General features: G+C 38.5%; 1 protein-coding gene across 2 annotated transcripts in view; it reads left to right on the forward strand.

Annotated features, from left to right (window-relative positions):
• The window catches only part of Eya3 (EYA transcriptional coactivator and phosphatase 3), an 81,797-nt gene that overhangs the window by 17,473 nt on the left and 52,079 nt on the right, over positions 1-12,245 (forward strand). For both annotated transcript variants that reach the window (XM_028759608.1, XM_028759609.1), the window contains exons 2-3: positions 1,841-1,936; positions 6,835-6,878. In XM_028759608.1, coding sequence (XP_028615441.1) covers positions 1,904-1,936; positions 6,835-6,878 — 77 coding nt within the window. In that variant the 5' untranslated portion in view covers positions 1,841-1,903. The remainder of the gene's footprint in view (positions 1-1,840; positions 1,937-6,834; positions 6,879-12,245) is intronic.

Raw genomic sequence — 12,245 nt, forward strand, 5'->3', positions numbered from 1 at the left:
TTTTTTTTTTTTTTTTTTTTTTTTTTTAAGATTTATTTATTTATTTTATTTATGAGTACACTGTTGCTGTCTTCGGACACACCAGAATAGGGCATCCAATCTCATTACGGATGGTTGTGAGCCACCATGTGGTTGCTGGGATTTGAACTCAGGACCTCTGGAAGAGCAGTCAGTGCTCTTAACCGCTGAGCCATCTCTCCAGCCCCCCCTGAGAGCAATTCTTAAAAAAACTTCAGATTGCAGTTTTTACATTTATATTCTTGATTGAGAAACCATGAAGTGTTACCACTTTCTGTGTTGGTTAGACTCAAAGTCAGCAACTAAAGAGTGAAGATGCTCTGTTTCTCTAATAGATTGAATCTATTTTGTTTGCTCTAATGGGCTGAAGGCATATATATACTAATGTACGCTTGCATAGTCCAGTAATCAGAGATTTTAATTAAAGTAATCATAAAGTTGTAAGACAAAAAGTGTTTGTTTTTTACAGTTACAGATCAGTTTCATGGTCACATAGATTATCCTCGCTCATACTCTCCTGTGTTTAGTAAAGCAAGTTGGGGAAGGTTGTAGCCATGAGCTTTCATTTTGCATCCTGTAATTCCGCAGTGCAGGTTGTCTGCGTCATACTCGGAACGCAGCTTTTGAGGCTCTGCATGAGCTACACGTGAGTGAATTGAGCATCAAGTACTTCTGACCTTTAAACTGGTTTTCTTTTGACATTTAAGAGCAGAGGAAAGAGTAAAGCTTTATCATCTAATTGTTAAAGTTTTTCATCTGCTTGTATTTCTTAAACTTGTTTTCTGTCCTTTTCCTGGTTTTATGTGTGGCTCTAAGCCGTATATTATATTGTACAAACGAGAGCCACACAAGTTGAGTGGACACCAGCAGAAACAAAGGCTTTGGTTTTCTCTGCATCTATTGTTCGTTACATTATTGCTGCAGCAGAAGTCTAAACTTACTTTAACTGTAAAGTTTCGTTCACTAGCTGGTAGGAGAAATTATACAGGTGAGACTTAAGCAGCATTTCTCTGGGAAATGGCAAGCCTCGGTTAAGTCGGAATGGAGTATTTCATTTTTATAATGTATCCTTGTTAGCAGGTCAAAGGTGGTGGTTGTCTTCTTTTGTTTAAAAATTAGGACCAGAGGAAGAGGGTTTGAAAAGTAAAGATTTATTTAAATAATCACCTAGTATATTTAGTGGAAGTTCATTATTTCAGATTAAATTGGATCCTAACTTTACATAATTATTTTTCCTTAATTCTCATATTTAAGGTTTCACTTTACCTGTTTATTTGCCTTATCGAGATCCAGAAGAGTTATATTTTCATTTAAATTGATTACATATAGATAGATAGCTGATTGTGATGTATTTAATTGATTTTCCAGTTTGTCCTATTTAAAGCAATTCTGTGTGTCTGTGTTAACAGTTATGTAAATGTTCCACATTAAAGCAGGTTAGATGTTATCATAACTTACTGACCTGCTAGGCCAGTCTCTATCATTTTAAATGTAACCCTAATCCTTAAAAAAAAATTGTTTTATTATCTTCGCATGACTGTCATTGTAAAGTGTTTAATGCATTAGGCACTATAGTAACCAGTAGAAGTGGCTCCACGTGTTGGCTTTCGCAGAGCCGTACAGAAGTCAGGGTGTACAGCTCTCATGACTTGGAACAGCATGTCAGTGTTGAAAAGCCACGTGCAAGTTTGAGATTTTGAGATTGGAACTAACGTAGAATGCTAGCTTGAGTAGCAAAATATTAAAAAGTTATTCTGTGATGACCTTGATGATAATAGTTTACAAGTGTATAAAGCTTTGATTCCTCTCTTTTTACAAATAGTTTGTGAAGACCGCAGAGACCTTCAGTCCAGTCACGTAAGTGTGTAAAGGGATAGAGGTCCTCATGGAAGAAGAGCAAGACCTACCAGAGCAACCGGTGAGTTTTTCCTTCAAGTTCAAGTTGGTTGTATAAAAGTTAATCTGAAGAAATTTTGAATATTACTCAATTATATGTATAGAATCCAAATTAGAAAAGGGAGTAAAGAACAGATTCCTTAGTAATTTCCTTCTAAGAAAGCAATGTTATATGTTCTCTTGTTTTGCTCTTGAGGTATTTGAGTCTTGCTATATGCAGTCTCCAGTGGCCTTAAATGTACGATTCTCTTACCTCAGCCTCTCAGATTGGAATCACAAATGTGCACTGCTCTGCCTGACATGTTAGTGTTGTTAAACTCAAACTTGGCTGCCTTAATGCTAAGGAGTCTGTTTGGTACACTCAGCGTTACCAGATGAGCGTTGCCTTTTCTTTGTGTTGAGTGTTGTATACTCATGATTACTTTGCTGTTCTTTTAACCCTCTCAGTCAAGGTAAATGTAAAAGTTAGGGAGACACAAGCAGCTGATAAAAAGACCTTTTGAAATTATTAAGTGTGATTCCCTGTCCTTGGTGAGTTCATAATAATCAGGGGAGTAATAGTGTTGAAATCATCTTGAACAGTGTATATAGGATGTGCACTGTTAGCAAACAGTTGAACTATAGGTACTAAATGTACCAAGGAAAATGGCGCCATTGAGAGTTTAGTAAGACAAAAGTCTATTCATAAATTCAAAGACTTATGTAGATATTAACATACTATTGAAATGGGACTCATTAGTTACCCCCTACCTAAGTAAAGTAATAGAACTGTGAGACTAACCTGCTAACGGCTCATCTCTCTACTCTGCTTCCGTGCCTTCACGCTCTGTTCAGTTTCTATAGCATTATGCAAAGCCTACATATTAGAGGAAGGTAAGACACTGAAGCACTTTAAACCTAGGATGTCTGTTGTTTGGTTATTGTTATAGAAAGTCACTTTCTTATTTGCTTGTGCTCCTGGTGTAAATGTGTCGGGGCAACCGTGTGAACACATGGGCACGTCAGAACATTTGAAAAAGGCACACTATACCTGACAGGTCAGTACCGGTGTCAGTAAGGAGGCAGAAAGTACTCGAGGAAACATGGCCATGGGCTTCGTTAGATTTTCTACATAGAGACTGAGGCAGACAGAAATGGTGTGACTTGTTACAATAATTCTAGCAGGCTGTTTTGTGATTTAGAACAGGGAAAACAGGGTGGTCAGCCAAGCTGGTGCAGACCAGGGGTCCTAGCACTTGATGTGCTGATTTGGTTTTTTGCTGACTTGACAGAAGCTAGAGTCTTCTGGGCAGAGGAGCCACGATGGAGAAAATGACTCCCATCTATAATGCCTGTAGCAGCACCCGCCGTGGTTTTTGCTTCAGTTCTTGCTCTGGGTTCCCTCAGTGAGGGACTATTACCTGGAAGTGTAAGATGAAATAAATCCTTTGCTTTCCAAGTTGCTTTTGATCACAGCATTTATCTCACATCAATGGAAACCCTAATGGAGACGTTTGAGAAGTGGAGGCAGGAGCATGAGGAATTCAAGCTCGGCCTAGGCTCCATAACTTGTACATGAGACCCTGTCTCAAACAGTATTTAAAGAAGGAATATTTGAATTAGGTAGAGGGAAGGAAGCTCTGGATTCTAGATAAAATACAAACAGCTTTGTCCTCTCGGCAGGTTCCTTACTTGGTAGATGCCAAGTAGACAAGTGCAGAATCTAAGAAAACATGGAGTACTTACCATTTAAAGAAAATACTTAGAGTAAGTGGTTCATTTTCAGGAGACCAGCTGTCCACAGGTTGCAGTAGACATATTTGCAGATCCCAAATATGATAAAACAAGTGACTGCCACAAACTGTTCAGAAGGAACGACCGAGTCAGCTCTTATTTCTAGTCTTTCTTTTCCACGAAGGGGAGTAGTCTGTAGAGTATAAAGAATAGCCTCCCCAGCTGGTCCCTCTTTCTATTTTGAAGGCAGTGTCTCACTAAGAAGCCCAGACTGGCTGATACTCCTGAGCCTCCGCCTTAAGCTCCTGGGGCCAGGATTGCAGGAGTGCACCACCATACCCGGCTTCAGTGTTGTAAATGAGTTCTGACCTTCCAGACTCAGAAGTTTTACTTCATAAACCCACTTGTTTCCTTGAGACAAAAATCCCAGTTTGGGATCCAGGTGACCTTAAACTACAAGGACTACTGTACTATCGTAATCAGTTGTCGGGTTGACCTGAGACTTAGAACCATAATTATCAGAGCAGTTTTGATTATCTACCGAAAAAGTTCAGTGAATGAGAGACGTTTGAAACAGGTGCAGAGAGTTCTGCTGCTTACTTGCTGCTGCTTTGTTCAGCAGCGATGGCAGGAGGGATGAAGGAGTGGGTGTGGGGCTGCAGACCTGTGCTCCTGTAATGTCAGCGCACTAACTGCATCCTAAAACTGAGGGCCTTAGAAAAGTATGTGGTATTCGGTAGGAATGTTAACAGTTTCAGCTTTTAGAGTGAGTGGCTCAGATGACTATATGATACTAAAATATTGGCAAATTCTTCAAAGCACCAGGTAATAATAATATTGTTTTTTCATGGATGCTCGCTCTATAAATTGTGAGCCCTCTCCTTCCTTCCTTCCTTTCTTTCTTTTTATCCCTCCCCCCCTTTTTTGTGGGAGTAGTGGTTGTTGTTTTCTTACTTGTTTTGTTTTTGTTTTCTTGTCTCCAGTATTAAAGATTCAACCCAGGGCCTTGCTCATGTTAAGCAGGTGCTTTATCTCCGAGCTCGCCTTTGGGTATTTCCTAGGTTTAGTTACTGTTTGTTTTTTCTGTTCAAGTAGAGGCTTACACCAGCAGAGAGAAAGAGTCCTCCACCTGTAGATAGGATTGCTGTATTTTGTAAGGTTGCTTATGATAACATTATAAAACTATATGTAATTTGTTGGTTTCCCCTCCTTGTTAATTAAGTGCAACCTGGTATTATTATTTGCTAGATGTGACCATCCAAAAAAATAAAAAGGGTCTACTTAGCCAGGTGTGGTGGCACATGCTGTTAATTACAGCCCTCAGAGACGAGACAGGTGGATCTCTGTGAGTAATGAGCTCCAGGCCATCCTGGTGTACAAAGCAAATTCCAAGATAGCCATTGCTGTTACACAGAGAAACCCTGTCCAGAAACAAATAAGCAAACAAACAAAAAACAAAAAAGGGAGAGAGTGTCTACCATTTTATTTCTTGTTTTGCCATGTTACACTATGAATAAAGAATGCTGGCTTTATGCCCCCATGTGTTTAAGGGACAAAAAAAAAATGCTTTAAATTGATGAAATCATTCCCCTTCATTTGTTATCAGATTTCTCAAGTGTATATGTGTGTGTACATGTTTTGTGTCTCAAGCAATTGGGTTTAGCAACTCATTCCCATCTAATTCCTAAAGTTAGCACATAGTTTAAAAATTATAATGAAGTGGACAATATAGGGAAATATATCCAAGACCAGCACAGTCCAGCTGTGGCCTTTAGTTTACTCTGAAACTTACTTAGGGCATCATCTTTCATCTGTATTGGTCCAGTAGCCTCTTTATGTTTTTATATTTAATGTTTTCCTCCTATCCATTTTCTATCTTTGTTTTATCTCAACTTAGACTAATAATTTTCATTTTCTTTTTTTTTTTTTGGTTTGTTTGTTTTTAGACAGGCTCTGTATAGCCTTGGCTGTCCTCAGAACTTGCTTTGTAGACCAAACTGACTTTGAATTCTCAGAGATCCACCTGCCTCTGTTCCCCCACAGCACTAAGACTAAATCCATATGTTACCATACTGGGGTTCTCAATTGAGTTAAAACCAGAGGATAGTATTTAAAGGTGAAATCTGGTGGTTTAAGAATAGCTGAAATTTTTTCTCTTCTAAAATTATGGCAGGCAATAAATAAACTGTCGTTGAAATTTTTTTTTTCAGTTTACAGTTTCTGTTTCAAACATTGTTTTCCTTATTACTTGGGCTACATCTCTTTCTCCCACTGTTATACTGGTGTTAGATTCTTTATCAGAGTCTGCGTGACATCCTGGGATTCTTCAACCTCTTGATTGGCTTATTGCAAGTAACTATTATTACAAAAGTTTCACATTTTTGTGTAATGACATTTTAGGTCAAAACAAAATGAAACACTAGCATATTAGTTAACATATAGTCAACCTTCTCAGCCAAGTGTCAGTATGTGAACTAACCAACCGAAGGTGGCTGTAACAGGCGGAGGGTATTTCTCGTACACAAGTTCTACAGACATTCCCATTTCCTAATAACATGCCTAAGTAATACAGTATGACAGCTATTCACATAGTACTTATAGCGTGTAATAACATGCCTAAGTAATACAGTATGACAGCTATTCACATAGTACTTATAGCGTGTAATAACATGCCTAAGTAATACAGTATGACAGCTATTCACATAGTACTTATATCGTGTAATAACATGCCTAAGTAACACAGTATGACAACTATTCACATAGTACTTATAGCGTGTAATAACATGCCTAAGTAATACAGTATGACAGCTATTCACATAGTACTTATATCGTGTAATAACATGCCTAAGTAATACAGTATGACAGCTATTCACATAGTACTTATAGCGTGTAATAACAGTATAAGTAATACAGTATGACAACTATTCACATAGTACTTATATCGTGTAATAACATGCCTAAGTAATACAGTATGACAGCTATTCACATAGTACTTATAGCGTGCTACGTATTATAAGCCATTGAGAGATGGCTTAAAGTACATCAGAACTATGTGTGGTGATATAAAGGACTAGAGACTACAGAATTTCCTATAGTGAGGGTCCCTGGAGCCCGCCACCTGAGATGCTGAGAAACAAGTGTGTTTGAACAACTGGGGTTTCAGAGTCAGATTGCTGCACTGATTTCTACGTGTGCTGATGTTTACAGGTGAAAAAAGCCAAGATGCAGGAGCCAGGAGAACAAACTTTAAGGTATTTGTAAAACTGGGCTGCTTTTTAACAATCTGCTTTAATGTTTACTGCGTGCTGATTGGTGTGGGGTGTGCTTTGTGCTGCCTGTTGCCTGCTTGGGTCTCACCGTCACCTTTATGTTGGGAAATTACTTGGGTTTCAGATTAAAACTTCTCTTAGTTTGGGAACTTAGCCAGACTCTATCTCAAAAAAAACAACAAACAACTGCTCCTCCAACAAAGCTTTTCCTCTAAGATGTGTGCATATCTTTTGTTGTTATGCCTTCAGGCATTTGTGGAGAAACTCAATAGGAAAATTGATATGTACAGTATACAAACCTGGAAGAAGAGACTGAAATAAGGGAAATGCAGAGTTTGACATTAACTGTCAGTTGAGTATAATGCCCTAGGTGTTTGTCCACTCCTGTAGAAAGGAAGCGTCTTTTTTGCACCGCATGTTTTGTCTCCCAAGTCATCATCTATTTCTGTAGTCAGACCTTGAGAATGTTAGCTTTCTCTGTTCTTTTCCAGTGTTATACTTGCCAGCAGGAGTATGTTCTCCCATGAATCCAACTGTCCACTTATCTATACATATTCTCAATCTACTTGACAATAAACCCACAACTTTACTTAAGCCCAGATCATCCATCTGCTCCCTATCACTGTAACCCTGTACTAGAACAGCACAGAACTACACTGGCTCATTCTTGTTTCCACTCATGCTTTTTTTTTTTTTTTTTTTCCCGACAACTTGCCCAGAGTTGTTACAGCCAACAAATGTAAGACCAGGATCATATGCCCAGCAGCTGTGTCTTTTCCATCATATATCTAACACAAGTAATTTGGAAACAAAACAAAACACAAAACATTTTCCATTTGTTTCAAGTTAGAGAATTTTGGTGTCTGAGGAAAATTTTTTTATTTTAATTTTATTTTTTTTTTATATTTTTAAAATCAAATCATAATTTTTACTTATCCACTCATGCTTTTATCTCAGGTAGACACCTGATTTCCCAGTGTCTAAAAATCATCTTCAATCTTTCTTCCTTTTGTCTTTGCCTCCAGTCTTCTCTCTTTCTCTTTACTTCCCACTATTTTTATTCACTCATCTGGGGAACTTGCTACTTAATTCAAAGACAAATTAAGAGATATTAAAAAAGAAGCATCTTGCCAGGCGGTGTTGGTGCACCCCTTTAATCCCAGTACTCAGGAGGCAGAAGCAGGCGGATCTCTGTGAGTTTGAGGCCAGCCTGGTCTACAAATTGAGTTCCAAGACAGCTAGGGTTACACAAAGAAACCCTCTCTTGAGAAACCAAAAAATTGAATAAATAAAATTAAAAAATAAAAGCATTTTGCTTCTCATCAGACCTGTCGTATACTTTCTCTTTCCTTTTTATGGGAAGTCAGTTCTCCTGCCCTGCAAAAAAAAGCACCTGCTAATTTGTCTTTTCCGGAAGTTCCTTTTTTTCCTTCCTTTGTTAAGTTTTAAATCTATTAGTAAGTATCCTTAACATAAAATGTACCATTTATCCCTTCTTCCTTTAACAGAGTCTTTTTTTTTTTTTTTTTGGTTTTTTTTTTTTGGTTTTTTGAGACAGGGTTTCTCTGTGTAGCCCTGGCTGTCCTGGAACTCACTCTGTAGACCAGGCTGGCTTTGAACTCAGAAATCCGCCTGCCTCTGCCTCCCAAGTGCTGGGATTAAAGGTGTGCACCACCACTGCCCGGCCCTTTAACAGAGTCTTAACTGTGTAGACCATACTGGCCTTTAACTTGTGACCTTTAGCTTTCTAAGTACTGAGATTTAAAGACTTGAACCACCATGCCCAGCCTTAAGCCTTCTCCTCCATCCACCATACTGTGGATTGAATCCAGTGCCTTGTGTATGCTAGGAGGAATTTTATCACTGAACTATGTCCCACGGCTGTTACAGCATTTTTAAGAATATGACTGAGCAGCATCATGTGCATGAACTTATGTGACTGTCAGCCCCATCTGTCTCTGACTTCTTGCCTTCCCACATTGAAATTTCATATCTGCTAAACAAAACTTCCCTGTACACCCTTACCCTCACCACCCCTAACCTGTTCCATTCTGCTTTCTGATTTTGTGAGATTAGTCTGAGGATTTGACTATTCTAAAAACTTCATGTAACTTCATGTAAAGGGCTATACGATTATGTACATAGTCAAAAAACATATACATATGCAAATTCTCTTTATAGCATGTATCAGGATTTCCTCTTTTCTTTCTTTTCTTTTTTTCTTTTTTCTTTTTTTTCCTGAGACAGGGTTTCTCTGTCTGCTCTGGCTGTCCTGGAACTCACTCTGTAGACCAAGCTGGCCTCAAACTCAGAGCTCCAACTGTCTCTGCTTTCCAAGTGCTGGGATTGAAGGCCTGTGCCACCATTGCCCAGCTAGAATTTCCTTCCTTTTAAGGATGAATAATATGTTTATGTTTCTCTTTCATCTATCAATTATTGATTATAGACTAGAGGTCTATTAAGGTATTTGGATATGCAGTTTACAAAGTTAGACCTTTTTTGTCATTTTTATTTTTTAAGCAATTTTTTTGTTAAACAAAAATTTACACTTATATGTTCTGAAGGTAATAATATTTTCAGGCAGTGTATAATTTCTCTAGTGACAATTTTAAATATTAGCAAAGTGCTAGAGTTAATTTACTGTTTTGATGGTGTGTTTCTAGTCTGTGCATCCTGAGTTGCATATGAAGAGAATTTTGCTATAACAAAATTCTGGAATCAAACTGGAATCAAATGCCCTTTAGAGCTTGTGTGCCCAGTGTATATGAGGGCATATTACTTCTAAAATTCAGGATATAAAAATATTCTTTAGCAGTGGGGGTGAGTTTGAAACTCAGACTTATCCCAAATACATAGGAAAGACAAGCTATCATTGCAGTCAGAAATTCTGGTCCAGTTCCAAGTTCTTCCTTGTGTGAATTCTATTTAAGTAAGTTTGAGGTGGAACTCAGAAGTCCTTAACTTTTATCTAAAATTCAGGTTTCTATAATAATTTAGCCATTTTGGTTTATACCAATATAACTAATCCATGTCATTTATTTCCTTTTCCCTCTAATTTCCATGATCCTAACTTGGCTTGTAGTTTGGTATTCAAAAATGAAGTCATTTGAACAGAGATAAAATTTAACTTCAAAAATCAAATTTCCAGCCGGGCGGTGGTGGCGCACGCCTTTAATCCCAGCACTTGGGAGGCAGAGACAGGCGGATTTCTGAGTTCGAGGCCAGCCTGGTCTACAGAGTGAGTTCCAGAACAGCCAGAACTACACAGAGAAACCCTGTCTCAAAAAAAACCAAAAAAAAAAAAAAAAAAAAAAAAAATCAAATTTCCAGGCTGGATAGATGGCTAAGCTGTTAAAAGCACTTGCTCCTCTTGCAAAGGAAGAGGATTTTGTTCCCAGCATCCATATGATGTTTGTAATTCCAATCCTAGGGGATCTGATGCTCTTCTGGATCCTGGGCCACATACATGTATAGTGGCAAAACTCATATACATTAAAAAAATATTTTTTTTAAATAATTTAAGTGTAGTAGGCATAGTGATGGATGCCTCTAATACCAGCATTTAGGAAGCAGAAGCAGATAGATACATGAACTTGAGTCCAGGCAGTCTTACTGAACTTCAGGCCAGCCAGGGATACATAGTGAAATCCACTCTCAAAAAGCAAACAAACAAACAAACAAACAAACAAACAAATGTAACTGAAGAAAAAATAATTTAACATTTAAAAATCTATCAAAATTCTTTTTTAATTAATGCTTTGATATTAGAGGGTAGCTTCAAAGGTCATATGAGAGCTTTAAATGCTGCTATGTAGAAACTACTTTTACCTCAGGCATTTTATCCTCAGATGTAGAGGCCTCTGGGGAGAAGGAGTAAACCAGGTTTTTATCAGGTGACATAAATGTAGAAAGAGTGCATGGCTGGAAACAGAAACAGAACAGCTGTGGTTACTGTGTCCGTGTGTCTGGACTTGCCTACTTTTATGTGTTGTCCTTGTCCTTACAACCCAGCGAGGTGCGTTCTGTTTGTATCCTCACTGACAGACTGAGGCCTAGAGAATTTAATGACTTTGTTGAAGCCATAGAGCTAGTTGTTGGAAAAGTGGATTTTGACTTGGCATTCCAGCTCTAATGCTTGCACTCGGTGATAAAGGTAGCTAGTTTTTTTAGATAGTGTCTCATTCTGTTTTTGCAAACCGGCTTTAAACTAATTTTATAAACCATATTGACCTTAAACTTATGATAGCTCCTCATGCCTCAGCATCCCAAGTACTAGAATTAGAAATGAGTCACTCCGTGCCGTTAGAATCTGTACTCTAACCAGCATGCTCTTGTGGTTGGAAGTGATGGAGTAACTGGGACTTAAAGGGAAGGAAGAGGAGGAAAACATTTTAAAGGACTCAACCTGGAGTCATCTCTGTCCCAGAACTGTTAGGGCATGCTTGCAACATTGTAGATTCTCAGGGCCTCTTAGAGCCTGGGCTACCTCAGACAGGAGTCTTAGAAGATGGCCTTGAGCTCCTGAGCCTTCTGCCTACATCTCTCTAGTGCTGGGATCATAGGTGCACACCCACACACCAAACTTAACTTTCTCCTTAAGAAAATAGAGGAGAAATACAGCAAACTGAACAGTTTTAAGGGTTCAGAACTCCTCCTTGGAAACAAACATTTAATCTTTAAAAATTTCCAATTAAGATTTGTAGCTGATGATGACCCACTGTCTCTAATAAGACATCTCCCTACTTTGTTATATTTTGAACCAAAGTAACAGGTACATAGAAAGGTAAGGAAATAAGGCACTGTATCTTTCAGAACTACCAACAGAATGGATTTCAAATGTTGTTACCACAAAGAATAAGTGTGTGAGCTAGTGGGTTTGTTACCTAGCTTGGCTCACTGTTTCATTACCTTGTGATCCATCCATATACAATGTATATCATATTTTTAAAGTGATAGCACTGTTAGATGTTCAGGGTTGTTTTACTGAGTGATCTTAGAGGAAAAAAATTGTCTAGTCTGTGACTTAGCTTGGCCTTCCAAGTGATACAAAATTTTCAAGGAGCCTAGGTCTATGAAAAAGAACAGTCAAAGGCTGAAGGTCCTGACCCTTGCCTGCCTGCTTGCTTGCTTGCTTGCTTTTTTTTTTTGTTGTTGTTGTTGTTTGTTTTTTCAAGACAGGGTTTCTCCATGTAGCCCTGGCTGTCCTGGAACTCACTCTGTAGACCAGGCTGGCCTCGAACTCAGAAATCTGCCTGCCTCTGCCTCCCAAGTGCTGGGATTAAAGGCGTGTGCCACCACTGCCCGGCTTCCTTCCTTCCTTCCTTCCTTCCTTCCTTCCTTCCTTCCTTC

This window comes from Grammomys surdaster, unplaced genomic scaffold (genome assembly GCF_004785775.1).
Source record: "Grammomys surdaster isolate TR1022 unplaced genomic scaffold, NIH_TR_1.0 126313, whole genome shotgun sequence".
Taxonomy (NCBI): Eukaryota; Metazoa; Chordata; class Mammalia; order Rodentia; family Muridae; genus Grammomys; species Grammomys surdaster.